Source organism: Anolis carolinensis, chromosome 5, assembly GCF_035594765.1.
Source record: "Anolis carolinensis isolate JA03-04 chromosome 5, rAnoCar3.1.pri, whole genome shotgun sequence".
Taxonomy (NCBI): domain Eukaryota; kingdom Metazoa; phylum Chordata; class Lepidosauria; order Squamata; family Dactyloidae; genus Anolis; species Anolis carolinensis.
The window spans coordinates 188,378,094-188,393,399 of NC_085845.1; the positions used below are offsets into that span (position 1 = coordinate 188,378,094).

At 46.4% G+C, this 15,306-nt stretch overlaps 1 protein-coding gene across 1 annotated transcript in view; it reads left to right on the plus strand.

Annotated features, from left to right (window-relative positions):
* Nucleotides 1-15,306, plus strand: part of LOC100554039 (chromatin remodeling regulator CECR2) — a 145,000-nt gene that overhangs the window by 109,828 nt on the left and 19,866 nt on the right. The window contains exons 4-8 of the mRNA XM_008110475.3: nt 1,190-1,323; nt 8,124-8,228; nt 12,042-12,091; nt 12,706-12,875; nt 13,589-13,666. Coding sequence (XP_008108682.2) covers nt 1,190-1,323; nt 8,124-8,228; nt 12,042-12,091; nt 12,706-12,875; nt 13,589-13,666 — 537 coding nt within the window. The remainder of the gene's footprint in view (nt 1-1,189; nt 1,324-8,123; nt 8,229-12,041; nt 12,092-12,705; nt 12,876-13,588; nt 13,667-15,306) is intronic.

Sequence of the window (15,306 nt, forward strand, 5' to 3'; positions counted from 1 at the left end):
AAGCATTGCTTTTAAACTTTTAGCCAATTCAAATATAATAGCCAGATACTATTTGATTAAAGCAGGATGCAAAGATTTTTAACTCTCTTGAATGCAATGCTTGTGCATGTTGTCCGAATGTAGCCCATGTGACACCTTGCAGTTTAGTGTAAATTGTACGACAATGTGGGATAGCAGGAAAATTGTAATTCTTGTCTCACATTGTGGCCAGATGCTTCAAATAACAGATGAGTTTATCGGTCAGCTATCATAACCTCAGGTGATGGTCGGGAAATGCTTGTGGAATATCTCCACAATTATCCTTTTGAAAAGCTTTACACGGAGATGGTCAGTTTTTCTATAAGTATCTAAGAACAAAAGCCAGCAGGAATCCATTTTTATTATAAGACTGCTTCCTATCCAACCTACCTTCAAAATTATGAGAACACTGAGCTCTGTGTATTTCCCATGGGCAATGCCTTTCCCAAACTGTCCTGTGCAAGCAACGATTATATTAAGAAAGGTCCCTTTCATAGCTCCTTGGAGAGATAAGTTAAGCAGGTGTGGCTTCTCTTGTTACTGCAAAACTATGGCAGGAGAAGATGCACCTGCTTGGAGCTGAAGCCAAGCATGGCCTTTGTGGAACTTTAGAATTCTGCCCCTTGAGGAGGGAGAGCCCACCTGCTGCTTTGCTATTAAAGATATAAGAGGCCACTTTGAATTAGGTCTTAGCAAGCTTTACTTAGCTTTTCTCATGAATATATTTACAGCACATATAACTTAGTGTAAATTGGCGCAGTTGGCTACTTTTCTGGCAAGCAGATATTTGAATATTTATAGTTGCTTTAAAGGGCACAAGAAGGCTCTCCAGATGAGTCTAAGAAGTGGGAACACTTTACAGGGAAGCAGGAAAATACTGGATGCAACAGTGCTAGAGAGTGTTGACTGCTGTGTACAAAGCTCACTCATGGTGGCCTATTGTTACCTCTAAAGCTACTTAGTGCTGTTTGTCTTTGTCAAGAGCACCAAGTAGTACAGTATCAAAATGGAAAGTGCATGGCCTTGAGAAATTACGGTACATTCAAGAAAAGGAGAAGTCATGTTATCTGTTTAGGACTGTGGAAATATTAATAATTGAAAGGGTATTAAGGGACAAGTATTAACTACTGTTTTCCAAATGTTGACTTTGTGTGTGTGCTTCAAAATGCAGGGTCTAGATGCAGATAGCCTCCGGGTGGAACCGTTGGGTGAGGATAGCAATGGTGCCCTCTACTGGTATTTTTATGGCACTCGAATGTACAAAGAGGAACCAGTGAAATCAAATGGAGAGCTATCTTCAAACAGGTACAAACTTCTCTTTGTCATCAAGACAAAAGTGGATCAAGTTAATCCTCTGGTGCTTAACATTTGGGAAGGAAACAACAATTGAAATATCCTTTCTAGGCCATTGACAGGTTAACTGATGTCTTGATAACTAGCAATGCAGTTTCTACTATTTATCATTTAGGAATGAATGTTTTGCTGGTTCATTTTAGTTGCATATAAGTTAGGCCATTGTTAGTTCCATGTTACAAACTGAGAAATTAAACTTTTTAAAAATGAAGGTTTCACAAGGAATTCATAATAGAAGTGGAACTTATTGTGATTACAACTGGAATGGCTCTGGGCTATGATTTTGGATTGCATGGTTTTAATAACTGATTTTAATGTTGAGATGTTTTTAATGTTTTGGTTTTAATGTATATCTGTTTTTTCTTCGTGTACTCTGTGAATGCACACTAATGGAGAGGCTGCGCCTGCGCAGGTCCCAACGGAAACTCTTCCCAAGCTGAAGTTCAAATTTTGGCGGTAGCCACGCCCCTCCGTCCCCGGAGGGCATATAAGGCAGCCCTCGGCGTCTCCTCCCCAGTTCCTTTTTTTCCGCCGCAAGGTTCACTTCGGATTCTCATGTCTACGACTCGCTTCAAGCGCTGCACTCAGTGTGCCGCTAAAATTCCTGACTCCGACGGCCACGCCAAGTGCCTTTACTGCCTCGGGGAGGCACATGTCGTCGGTACCTGCCGTTTTTGCCTGGCCCTAACGGCCCAGGCTAGAAAGAATAGAGCCGCGAGGCTTAGAGCGGCGCTCTACGAAAAGTCGCTTGCCCCTGAACCCGCTCCGTCGACTTCGGGCTCGAAGCCGCCGCTTAATCCGGCAGCGATGTCGGCTTCAACAGCTAAAGCTCCCTCGGCCTCGTCTAGGGCGTCCAGAGCCTCCAGGTCGTCTAAGACCGCCAAACCACCGTGCACTCTCACCACGGCTACGGTGTCGACACGTTCTGGTCGAGTCGGCCCTTCCTCGACATCGAGCTCGGTGGCCTCCGTATCCTCGGCCCGTTCCCACCTCGGGGCTCCTCCGTCGTCTTCTGCGATGAAGATCGCCTTTAAAAGAGCTCACGAGGAAGCTCGTCGGTCCCAATCCGACTCAGCTATGGTCCCTCCCACACCGGGTAAATCCCTGAGGGTTCCATCAAAACAACCGCTCGCTAAGAAGAGGGCAACTCAACGCTCTTCCTCTTCCGCTTCCTCCAAGATGGGCGTCATTTCTTCGGCGACTTCTTCTAGAAGATCCTCTCCGATCGCTCCAGCTCAGCGACCTCGCCAACCTTCTCCTCAACAACTTTCGGATGGCGAATTGCAGGACTCACCCCACCACTCCACTCAGACAGTGGTCAGGGTGCCATCTCCTCGACCTGCTACTTCTCAGCGCTCGTCCCGTCAACAGCTTTTTCCCCCAACCTCGACACCGGAACGGGGTAGACAAACCACTCGCCTGGCTCGAGCGGTCCAGGCCTCGGCCTCCAAAGAAACTCGGCCGCAGATGGCTCCTGCTCTTCAGGTTTTGCCGCCCCCAGAGACTGTGTTGTCATCTCCCCCTCAGTCCCCTCAAGGGGCTGGGGACGATGAGATTGATATAGATCGTCCTGATTCCGCTCTCTCGGCCTCGGTGGTATCCTTGGGCCTTGATCTCTCTCCTCCTCATGATGCCTATGAGGTGGACCCTCCTTCGCCTACCGACAACATTCGGGCTTTCTCCGAACAAATGGTTAGAATGGCGGATGCCCTGGGTCTAGAAATCAAGCAGACTTCCAAGGCAGTAACTGACCCGGTCTTCAAACGGGTCCAAGCCCAGGCCCCTCCGGCCACGCTCCTGCCGTTTTTGCCTTATCTCCTAGATGTCATCCAGTCTTCGTGGAAGACTCCTTCCTCGATCCCTCCTACCTCGAAGAGAATCGAGACCTGGTATCGTACGGACGACGATACTTTAGAATGGCTTAAGCACCATCCCGACCCAAATTCCATGGTTGTTAAAGCCTCTCAGTCCTCCGGTCGTGAATCCACCACCCCTGCAGACAGGGAAGGCAAAAGATTCGACGCGGTCGGTAGGAAGCTCTACTCCGGAGCCCTTCTGCTTTGTAGGATGGCGAATTATGGGGCCTGTATGGGGGCCTACCAGCAGATCCTTTGGGAAAAAGCTCAACCCTTCTTTTCAAAGTTGTCCGATGAAGACCGGTCGGTTATGTCCACCCTACAACAAGAGGCCGATTCATTAGCTCATCATCAAATCCAGATGGCTAAGCATACGGGAGACACGGCCGGCAAGATGATTGCCCACGCCATCGGCATTCGTCACCACGCCTGGCTGAGGTCGTCCGGTTTGTCTTCCTCCTCGAGGCAGGTCATCGAGGACCTCCCCTTCGACGCCATGGGCCTGTTTAACTCTGGCACCGACGACAAGCTTAAAACCAACCATGACTTTAAAGTACTGGCCACCAAATGCGGTGATCAACCCCAAGCTCACCGCACCAAGTGGTTTCCTCAACGCTTTCGACGCTTCCCGCCTCCTTCTTACCGCCAGCAATCCTTCAGGCGTCCCTCGGTATCGAACAACAACAACCGTCAACAGCCCCGTCGGGCTGCCCAACCGCAAAGACAGCGCGGCCGGGCCACCCCCACCGCTGGTCAACCTCCCCGGCGCTCCTGACGCCATCTCTTTTTCCAAAGACTCTTCTTACGGTACCGATGCAGCTCTCATTCCTCAGCTCCTCTCCTCTTCTCCGAATCAACCTCCTGGTCTCTTTCTAGATCGCTTGGCTCCCTTCTTTCACCGGTGGAAATCTATTACTTCAGATGCCTGGGTTCTCAAAATTGTCCAAGAAGGCTATGCCTTAGAGTTCGAGGAACTCCCGCCCACGGGTCAGGTCCTTCTCTCCAACCCTTCTCAAGAAATTCTCGCAGAGGTCGACGCCCTTCTCGCCAAAGGGGCTATTCGGCCTTCTCCATCGGTACAGGACCCTCAAGGCTACTTCTCCAGGTACTTTACGGTCCCGAAGAGGGGTGGGGGCCTCCGCCCAATTTTGGACTTACGCATGCTCAATGCCTTCATACGTCCAACCAAGTTCAGGATGGTCTCCATCGCCTCCATCCTCCCGATGCTGCAGCGCGGAGACTTCTTCGTATCTATAGACCTTCGAGACGCCTATTTCCACGTGGCGATTCGGGAGAACCACAGGCGCTTCCTCTCTTTCAAAGTTCTCGACCAGACCTACCAGTTCACCGTTTTACCCTTTGGCCTCGTTACGGCCCCAAGGGTCTTTACCAAAGTCGTCGCTGTCGTGGCGGCCCACCTCCGACTCCAGGGAATCACAGTCTTCCCTTATCTAGACGACTGGCTTCTGGTCGAATCCGACCCTGCCCTCCTCCGACGTCACGTCGACTACACTCTCTCTCTTCTAAAATCCCTCGGTCTCCAGCTAAACCACGAAAAATCTCACCTCACCCCGTCGAACAAAATCCGCTTCATCGGCGCTCTGTTCGACTCAATCGCTCAGACTGTCTCTCTTCCGCTAGACAGGTTTCTGGCCCTTCGACAACAAATCACCTTTTGCGAGACCCACCGGAGGGTTCGGGCTCGGTCCATCCAGGTTCTCCTCGGCCACATGGCCTCCACAGTCCTCACGACCCCGTTGGCCAGGCTCCATCTCCGGACTTTGCAGAGGTGGTTCATAGACGTTTTCAAGCCGTTTCGCCACCCCAATTCGAGGTTTCTTTCGGTCCCGCCCCACGTTCGGCGGTCGCTTCTCTGGTGGAAATCCCTCTCCAACGTCTGCAGGGGTCTCCCGTTCCACCCGGTTCCCCCCGCCACCACCATAACCACAGACTCTTCCAATTTCGGCTGGGGAGCCCACATGAAAGGTCTCACTGTTCGAGGCCTCTGGTCTCCCTCCGAGAAGGCCAATCACATAAACTTTCTCGAACTCCTTGCCATCTTCAAGGCTCTGAAAGCCTTCTCCCGCCTGATCTCCCAAAGATCTGTCCTCATCCAATCAGACAACACAGTAGCAGTCTTCTACATCAACAAACAGGGCGGCACGGGCTCAAGGAAGCTGATGCTTCTCTCCTCCCAGCTGTGGTATTGGTGCATAGCCCGCAACATTCTGATCTCGGCGATTCACCTTCCCGGGATCCAGAACAACTTGGCAGACGCCCTCAGCAGGATGACGACTTCCTCCCACGAGTGGATGCTCGATCCCGAGACTCTTCTTTCTCTTTTTCTCAAATGGGGTTTTCCCACTCTGGACCTTTTCGCCTCTCCTCAGAACGCTCAACTGCCTCGGTACGGTGCGAGACTTCCCCCATCCTCCTCTCCGGGCTGCCTGGGAGACGCCTTCCTTCTAGACTGGTCGGCGGAACCGATCTATCTCTTTCCGCCTTTTCCTCTCATACCGAGGGTCCTGCAAAAACTCCGGTCGGTACCGATGTCGGCGATCCTGATAGCTCCAGCCTGGCCCCGTCAATCTTGGTTCCCGGCTCTTCTTCGCCTCTCCAATGCGACCTTCTTCACTCTGCCCCTTCTACCTCATCTCTTGTCCAGGGAGAACGGCCAGATCCTGCACCCGGATCTCTCCTCTCTACATCTCACTGCTTGGAGGATTCTCGCCTGACTTCCCTCCCGCAGAACCTACAGGAGGTCCTCCGCGCAGCTCACAAGCCGGCTACAACCAAGGCCTACACTTATAAGATTTCTCGCTTTCGTTCCTTTCTCCGTTCTCGAAAAATTACTGTTTTCCCAACCTCGATACCGATCGTGCTGGACTTCCTTATGTCTCTGGCAGATCAGAAACTTTCTCTTGCCTCTATGAAATCTTACCTGGCCGCTCTATCCTGGTGTTTTCAACAACATGGTAGACCATCGCTGTTCTCCGATCACCTTGTCAAAACCTTCTTGAAAGGCTATAATAACATCTGCCCGCCGTCTCAGCCTCCTACTCCGGGTTGGAGCCTCGAGCTCGTCCTTTCCCAGCTCACTGCTTCTCCTTTCGAACCATTGGCTTCAACCGACCTTCGTCTCCTGTCTTGGAAAGTTGCCTTCCTGGTGGCCATAACTTCAGCGCGCAGGCCTTCGGAGCTGACCGCCTTTCGGGTCGATGAGCCTTACCTCCGTTTTCATCACGACCGCGCCGTTCTCCGTCCGGACATCACCTTCCTTCCCAAGGTGGTCTCGGCCTTTCACCTTAACCAGGACATTGTCCTTCCTGCCTTCTTTCCAGACCCCTCGTCTCCCCTTGAGCGGAGACTGCACCTCCTTGATGTGCGTAGAGCACTTCTCTTTTACCGGGACCGTACTAAGGACATTCGAAAGACCCCTAAACTTTTCGTGGCCCATGCTCCAGATAAGCTGGGGAATCCTATCTCTTCACAAAGACTGTCCCATTGGATTGCTCAGGCCATTGAACTGGCCTATGAACTGGCCAAACGCCCACCTCCTCCGTCGGTTCGCCCGCGTTCGACGAGAGGCCTCTCCACGTCGACTGCCTTCCTGAGGGGCATTCCCCTGGACTCCATCTGCAGGGCAGCGATCTGGTCCAACCCCCTTACATTTGTGTCCCACTATAGGGTAGACCAAAGAACTCTGAAGGATTCAGCCTTTGCTAGGGCAGTTTTATCTTCATGCCTGTCTTAACTTTATGCATTTATGACTTCTCTGCGGGTGTTTATTCTCATGCAACCCTTTCCTGTGTTTCTCCTGTCCCTTACATGTTTGCACTGCTCTTTTGACAATTTGTGCCTTATTTACAAATGCCTTTCCCCCCTTTGGGAAATGATGTTCCTACGTGCACATGTGCTCTTAGAGGGTTATATCATGCCTTACCGGGCTGCTCTCGGTGTCTGGCGTGTGTTGATGCAATACTTTTTTGGGTCCTCGGACCATGTTTTGATGTTAATAAACACATGTTTGGACAGTTTTTTCTCATTGTCTGGGTTTGCTTAGCCCGCCTCCAAGACCTAAGCTTGCTAGTCTCCATTAGTGTGCATTCACAGAGTACACGAAGAAAAAGGACAGGTTGCTCACCTGTAACCATGTTTCTTCGAGTGTACTCTGTGAATTCACACAAGCCCGCCCTTCCTTCCCCTCTGGCAAACCCTCTTCCTTTCTCGTTGCCTTTGCGGCGTAGGAACTGGGGAGGAGACGCCGAGGGCTGCCTTATATGCCCTCCGGGGACGGAGGGGCGTGGCTACCGCCAAAATTTGAACTTCAGCTTGGGAAGAGTTTCCGTTGGGACCTGCGCAGGCGCAGCCTCTCCATTAGTGTGAATTCACAGAGTACACTCGAAGAAACATGGTTACAGGTGAGCAACCTGTCCTTATGCAGCATCAAAGTGTTGCCTACTTGTAAGCCGCTTTGAGTCCCCTCTGGGGTGAAAAGGGAGGGGAATAAATATAGTAAGTAAGTAAGTAAGTAAGTAAATAAATAAATAAAACCCATTATTTTTTCCAATACAAGCACAGTTCTAGTTATTAAGATGGTTCTTGTAAAGTACAGGTGAAGTCAAGTAGGATGTTTATTGATCCTAAAAATCTTGCCATTTGAAATTAGAAAATTCACTTGTAATATATTCCAGAAATCCAGACCTTTTCTAATAGCAAAACATTGTGCATTCTTTTGTACCATGTGGCTGTATACCCTTTCTTGGAGTTAATCTTGATGAGCTTCACTAATTGCAGTGGTTACATACTGCTTATTGTCTTTCCTTACTCTCCTGTTCTTGCCAACTACTGTTATGAAGTTCTGTTATTAGTCTGTAACTTTTCAATGTGTTCTAGGGGATGCGAGGCACAGACTGACACTCCAATGGTTCCAGAAAAAATAGTGAAAAGACGAGGCCGACCTCCAAAACGGAAAAAATTGCTAGAGGAGAATATATTGAGGTAAAAAAAATCATGCTCGACATCGTAGCTTGACACACCATTGTATCCAAATGTAAATATTTCTTTTGAAACATTGTTCATCAATGTTTGACAAAGAAGAGGACTATATAGTCTGAATTTTGATAGTGATGAAAAACTGAGGAAAGCTGTGGAATGTGAGCAACAAGAATAACAAGGGACAGGTGAGCATAAATTGCTGGGTTGCATGGTGTCATGGACAGCTTGGATAGCAAGGGTGAGGAGATGCTGGTTGAAAGCTCCCCCTAGAAGAAGAGCCTATGAGGGTAGCCACTTCTTAGCCTACAGAACAAGTGCAAACAAGCTTATCTGAGCAGGCAGAGGAAGGGTCAAGCTTTTGTGGACCTGCGAAGAGAGAAGGCTCATTTGTGGTGCATTTTCATCATTTCTTTTCATCTATCACAAAAGATCTTTTGCAATGATGACTGAAATTCATAGTGGGTTTAACATTTAATCCACATAGGACAGTAGTAGGAAAGGATAGCCAATTCAGTGAAGTAGAACATCCCTTTGAGAATCAGGTTTACAGCCTGCAGGTAATCCTGAATTCATATTTGTACTTGGATGTCTAGGTTACAGCTTTAACCAGAGGTATGTCTGGTCATTTTAGTCTAGGACATCATGTATATCTATTTCTCAAGATATCTGTCCTAACTGTAGTGGTATGTACAGGAAACACAGATGTCTCCAAGTGCTGCTTTGGATGGCTGTTTTAGTTTGGAAAAATCCCAACATGTTTCAGCCTGTGTATATATCAGTGGCCTTCTTCAGATATTAAAAGAAAACACAATCATATGAAGAGGTACATGCTATATTACGCTAGTCAGTGTACACTACTTAAAGTCTGTGCCTACTGATGTGAATCTAAACGTTGAAATTTTTGAAGCTGAGCATCTCACTGCATTTGCTGAATAAAAAGGTGCTACATGCCACATCAAGAGTAGTACATTTCACCTCTAAACTGATTATTGCAATGCATTTTACATTGGTCCAGCATGTATTCAGAAATTTTAGTTGGACCAGAACATATTCCCAAGGATTGCACAGGTTCTCAAGCACTGCACATTTGATGTTATCACTAGCTACTTTCAAAGCTAAAAATGGCTTTCATCCACCATGCCTGGGTGACTTTCTCCTTACATATCAGCCTGCTCACTAAGTGGAAATGGGGAGGCTCTTTTATATTTCTGTTCCCAGGAATGGTGTCGTTGGTTGCATCTTCTCTATGGCCTATCCACAGGGATAGAATGATTGGTTGAGACAAGAGATACGACTTCCTCAGTGGTTGCCTCCGTATTGTGGAACAGTTTGCTACATGAGGCTCAGATGACTTCATTCCTGATTGCCTTTTACCAGCTTGTAAAGGTGTTTTTATTTTGGCACACTTTTTATTGACAGGCTTTTAATTTGCTAAGTTGAAATGATTTTATTGAAGACTGTATTTTATCTGCCATACCTACCTCTGTTGTTGTTTCTGTGTTTTACTGTTGTAGTTTTAATTAGTTTCAATTGCTTTAAGTAATCCATAGAAAGGTGGGGGTATAAATCTTGATAATAAATAAAAATAATGTCATGAGGCCATTTCTGAGCAAAATTACCTTGACCTCGAGCTTGCAATACTATTGTGCTACTAAATGCTAGAGTATCCAGCAGGTTCTTGAGAGAGTGATTACTATGCAATTCCAAGTACTCTTAGATGAACCAAATTATTTAGCTCAATTTCAGTGAAGCTTCAAGTCTTCCACAGACAAATCATTTATGGATGACCTGTGTTAGGGGAAGGACAAGGGGATTCCGACCTGCTGCTACTTTTGGATTTGTCAATCAGTTTAGATACCATCTCCTACATAGTATTCTTCTGGGAGGGCTCTTTATTTTGAGAGTGGTGGAATCTCTCTCTGTTTCACTGTTGCAGGAGTTCTGCTCTTAGATGGAGTTCTGATTCCAGCAGGTAGTACTGGGAGACTCATCAACATGGCATTTGTACTGTAAGGGTTGCAGGATCCTACTTTGCCCACACTACTTTGTACTGTGAGGATCTACAGGATCCTACTTTAAAAACATTTCTGTGAAACTGCTTAGTGAGTACAGAGGTGATATACAATACTGTCTTTCCTTTATGTTGCCTTCAGGTCAATCAGTAGAAGTGCTGAATTGTTCAAATAACATACAACACGAGGTCCAACAAACTGAAGCTTGGGCTTGAGCAAGTAAAGTTTGCAGTGGTTGTTTCATCTGCTCAGTCTGATAGCATGTAACCAGGATAACAGTTGCACTCCTCCTAAAACAAGGGTTGGGAAACCTTTTTTAATCCAAATCTGCCTTGGATAAGTATGTTGGAAGCTAGTTGTCAGCAGGCTATGACCCAAAGAGGCAGGAGTGAGCGGGAAACTTGGTGAGGGGGACAGAGTGAGTCGGGTGCATGGTGCAAAGCAGCAGAGTGGCCTTTTTTCCTCCCAAACGTGGGGGAAACCCTTGAGTTGGGGGGGGGCAGTGCTTGGTGAGCTGCACCAAAGGCCTCGGGGTGGGGGGCACATGTGGCCCGCAGGACATATTTTGTGCAGGCTTATCTATGCTAATATTTTTCAGGTGTAAAAATGAAGCCCTTTTCATTTTTCTATGTTGTTTTAATAATCTATGTATTTTTATTTGTGCTTGTGATGCTATATACTGTTGGCTGTATACTTTTTAAAAAAAATTAGAAAAACAATAAAAAATTCTAAGCAAATATAGTTAATTTGTTAATTTTTCCAATCCTCTAGTATCCCTCAAATTCATTGGCCTTTAAGATATCAATTGTGTTTTGTTTTGTTGTGCTTCTTCATCCTAAACTGACTACTCTTCTAGAGTTGTTTTATATAATGTGGTTTATATAATGTGGAAAACAAACTCTGATTAGGGACAGAGAACCATGGTGATTTATATAAGGGTTATGTATTTGGGTCTTTTAATTGTAAAATTTGCAGAAAGAGAGAGGGTTAAACTTTTTATTGTGATGATGTAGCAGATATATGGTTGTGAAAGTCATAGGAGAGAAAAGCTGCATAAGCTTCTTTGATCACTAGAAACTCCATCCACTGTTGGAATCAAAGAAGTCCTAAGGAGTTACATTTTTCAAAATTTTAAAATGAGGAAATTTAGGATAGAGCAGGCCCATCAGAAGATTGTATGCAAAACCTTTCTACCTTCCCATCCTGTATTTTCAGACTAGACTTCTCATAACAGTTATGCTTTCTGTGCTGATTCAGTTACTGCTCAAATGCTCAAGTTTCTCTGAAACTGTTTTTATTATTTTAATTGATGGTTGAGTTATAAGAGACTAGACTCAATCTTATAGTTTTTCTCTTAGTGCTGAAATGGAGCTATGTCACAGTATGAGCACTGGTTATAAATAATAACTTTATTTTTGTACCCCGCCTCCATCTCCCTGAAGGAACTCAGGGCGCTGGGAGTTCAGGTGATGAAAGAGACCTCCAAACAGATGCAAATTAGGTCACAGGTGGCAAAGAACTCTCAGGCCCCATCTATTCTGCTATATAATCCGGCTTCTGAATGCAGATTAACTTCATTAATTAGCAGTGAAGACTCATATAATTAAAAGCAGTTAATCTGCATTCTGAACCTGGATTGTATGACAGTGTGGATGCAGGTTCAGTAAACAGATAGGACTGAGGAACCATACTTGTTTCACTATGTACAAACCGCTCTGATGCCTAATGGTAGAAGGCATATTTCTTTGTTTAAATTTGGTTTATATCTTAATACCACCTGACCTTTTTTTCTTTCTGCTTGCAGGGAGAAGACAGAAGAAAATGTACCTGTGCATGATTCACAACTGAGAAATGGTAAGAAGTTGTTATGAACTACAATATGACTCCCCCAGCTCATCTTCTGCCCCATGGAAGGGAGAGTAACTGAAGTTGCGCTGCTCTGTGACCTAGGAAAAGAGGCAGCTCCACCTCCCTTGCCTGGCAATGGAGCCCTTGATCTGGGTGACTTTTCATTCTTTCCCTGGGGATGCAGTAATGGCAGTGGCAATTTTTCCTCCCCCCCCCCCCGAAAAAAAACCTTATGCTTGAGGTTGTTGCACTAACAGTGGATAAATGAGTGAAACTGCAGATACGGGATCTGTGCATACTGTATAGGTACATTTAAAATTGGTTAATCAGAATGCAGTTTTCCAGAAGAAATTACTTTTATCTTTTGTACATTTCATTCTAGACAGATGGAGAACAAAACTATGGATCATTTTCCTTGAATATGCAATTTTAGTAGTTCAATAATGGCAGCTGAGTGTAACTTTGTATAAGTTACCTGGGTGCAGTTCTAGAGATGCTTTCTTTCCTAATGTTCTGCTGACATTTTTTCAGTTACTGGGAAGAAAATGTCTGCAAAATACAAGGTTCTACATCTTCCCCATCCTTAGAGATTTAGCAACAATATGTCTTTGTTTTTAAAGGTTCTAAAGGACCAGGTCATGGAACATGGTGGCTGCTATGTCAAACAGAAGAAGAATGGAGACAAGTCACAGAGAGCTTCAGAGAAAGAACATCTTTAAGAGAGAGACAGCTCTACAAACTTCTGAGTGAAGACTTTTTGCCAGAGATCTGCAACATGATTGCACAAAAGGTAATGGAGTTTATTTTTAAGTGCCTTCTTATGATATGGTTCAGTTGAGGTAGCCAGTAAACACACGAAAGGCAAGAAGGGTTTGCTCTAGAATTGTAGTTGAGATATGTCAAAAAGTGTAGTCTCCACGAGCATTCTTTGCATAGTAGAAAAAGGTAATTTTGTTTTTATAGTAATCTATCTAAATTGTGGCTCCTGGAGAAGATATACCTGAAGATGGGATATTGATTCAAATGCAGAAGGACCTATTAACATTTTTAGAGTTTTATGGTATATAATTCAGTATATAATTTGTATCCAAGAGGGAAGACATGCGTTCTTTTGTAGTGCCTTGAATGGCAAATGTGGGTGTGCTCTCATTTTAACACAATCTGTTCTAGATGCGGGGAAGTGGATAGATGGGTATATGATCTTGCCATGTGAAAGACAATTGTACTAGATGATGTAAGTGTTTTTCAACTGGGTTTTAAGGATCCTTGTTCAGCTCAGTAACATATTGGAGCCTACACCATTTGGATACATGTTATTCTCTGTTGTTTTAAAAAAAAACCTCAACTAAATGAAGAATAAATGAAAAATTAATTACAGCACCATTTGTTTGATGAAAAATATTGTAGATTATTATTTTAGTACAATTAGTAATAATGATTTCCCCTAATGCAAAGAGTTCTGGACCTATGCTGATACATATGGCTTCTCTCCCCATTTCTAAGGAGAAACGACTTCAACAAATGGAATATTCTCCCAGATGGATGTCTGACCATCAGCATATCAAACCAGTTCGACAGGAGGTAAAACCAGATTCTAGGCTGGAATATGTCCAGAGAAAGGTGACCAAAATGGTCAAAGCTGTGGAAGTCAAGCCCTGTGAGGAGTGGCTTAGGAAGATGGGTATGTTTAGCTTGGAGAAGAGAAGGTTGAGAGAGAACCCAATAGCCTTGTTTGAATATTTGAAATGATCTCATATTGAGGGGGAAGCTTGTTATCTACTGCGCTAGAAATAGGACACGGGACTATGGATTCAAATTGCAGGAAAAAAGATTCCACCAAAGCATTAGGAAGCATTTCCTGATGGTGAGACCAGTTTGTCAGTGGGGTCTGCTGCTTTGGAATGTGGTGTAGTCTTCTTCTTTTGATGTTTTTAAGCAGAGGCTGGATGGCCATCTGTTGTGGGCAGGGCCGGTTCAAGGCTATACGCAACTACGCGGCCGCAGGTGGCGCTGTTGTCCCATGGGCGCCAGAGACGCGTGTGCATGCGCACGCGCGCACCCCTGCCTCCTCCTTCCAGCCAGGGTTTCAATCAGGGCCAGACAAATGTTGAAGCGGCTGAAGCCGCGGCTTCGGGCGCACATGGAAGGAGGCGCTGTTGAGGCCTAATTCTAGTGCACTACGCCGCGTGGGCGATAGAGACCCCGCACCAACGTGCACGCACAGCACCATCGCCCAAAAGCGTCCTCCCTCTTCTCCCTCCCTCCTTCCTCTTTTACCTGCTCTCTCTTTCTGCCTTGCAGCCAGGCTTTGAAGCTGTGGAGGGGGCGGGGGCGGGGCGGAGCCTAAGGGCACGGAGGGCACGCACCTCCCAGGAGACCACGCCCCCTGCTTCCGAAGGAGTGCCTTGGAAGTACCCTTTGGCCCCGCCCCTCTGCAGCCCGCGCGTGACCCAATCAAGATGGCAGTTCCCATGGGCTGTTTGGCCATGTTCCAAAAGCATTCTCTCCTGACGTTTTGCCTGCATCTATGGCAGGCACTCTCAGTTGTTGCAAGGTCTGTTGGAAACAAAGCAAGTGGGGTTTATATATCTGTGGAATGTTCAGGATGGGGAAAAGAACTCTTGTCTGAGGCACGTGTGAATGTTGCAAATGGCCACCGTTATTAGCATTAAATAGCCTTGCAGCTTCAAAGCCTGGCTGCTTTTTGCCTGGGGTAATCCATTGTTGGGAGGTGTTAGCTTGCCCTGATTGAGGATCCCCTGGCGCCCTCCCTCTTCATCCCTCCCTCCTTCTCCCTCCTTTCCCTTTCTGGCCTTCTTCATCTTTCCCTTCCCATCCTTCACTCCTTCCTTCCTTCCTTTCCTCCCTCCCTTCCTTCCTCCTTCCTTCCTCATCTCTCTCCCCCCCCCTCCTTCCTTCCTCACCTCCTTTCTACTGCATGGACATTCATTGGTAGTTTTCCCAGTCTCTCTTGTGAGTTTATAGCTATGTTCCAGAAGCATTCTCTTCTGACGTTTCGCCTGCATCTATGGCAGGCACTCTCAGTGGTTGTGAGGTCTGTTGGAAACAAAGCAAGTGGGGTTTATATATCTGTGGAATGTTCAGGATGGGGAAAAGAACTCTTGTCTGAGGCACGTGTGAATGTTGCAAATGGCCACCGTTATTAGCATTAAATAGCCTTGCAGCTTCAAAGCCTGGCTGCTTTTTGCCTGGGGTAATCC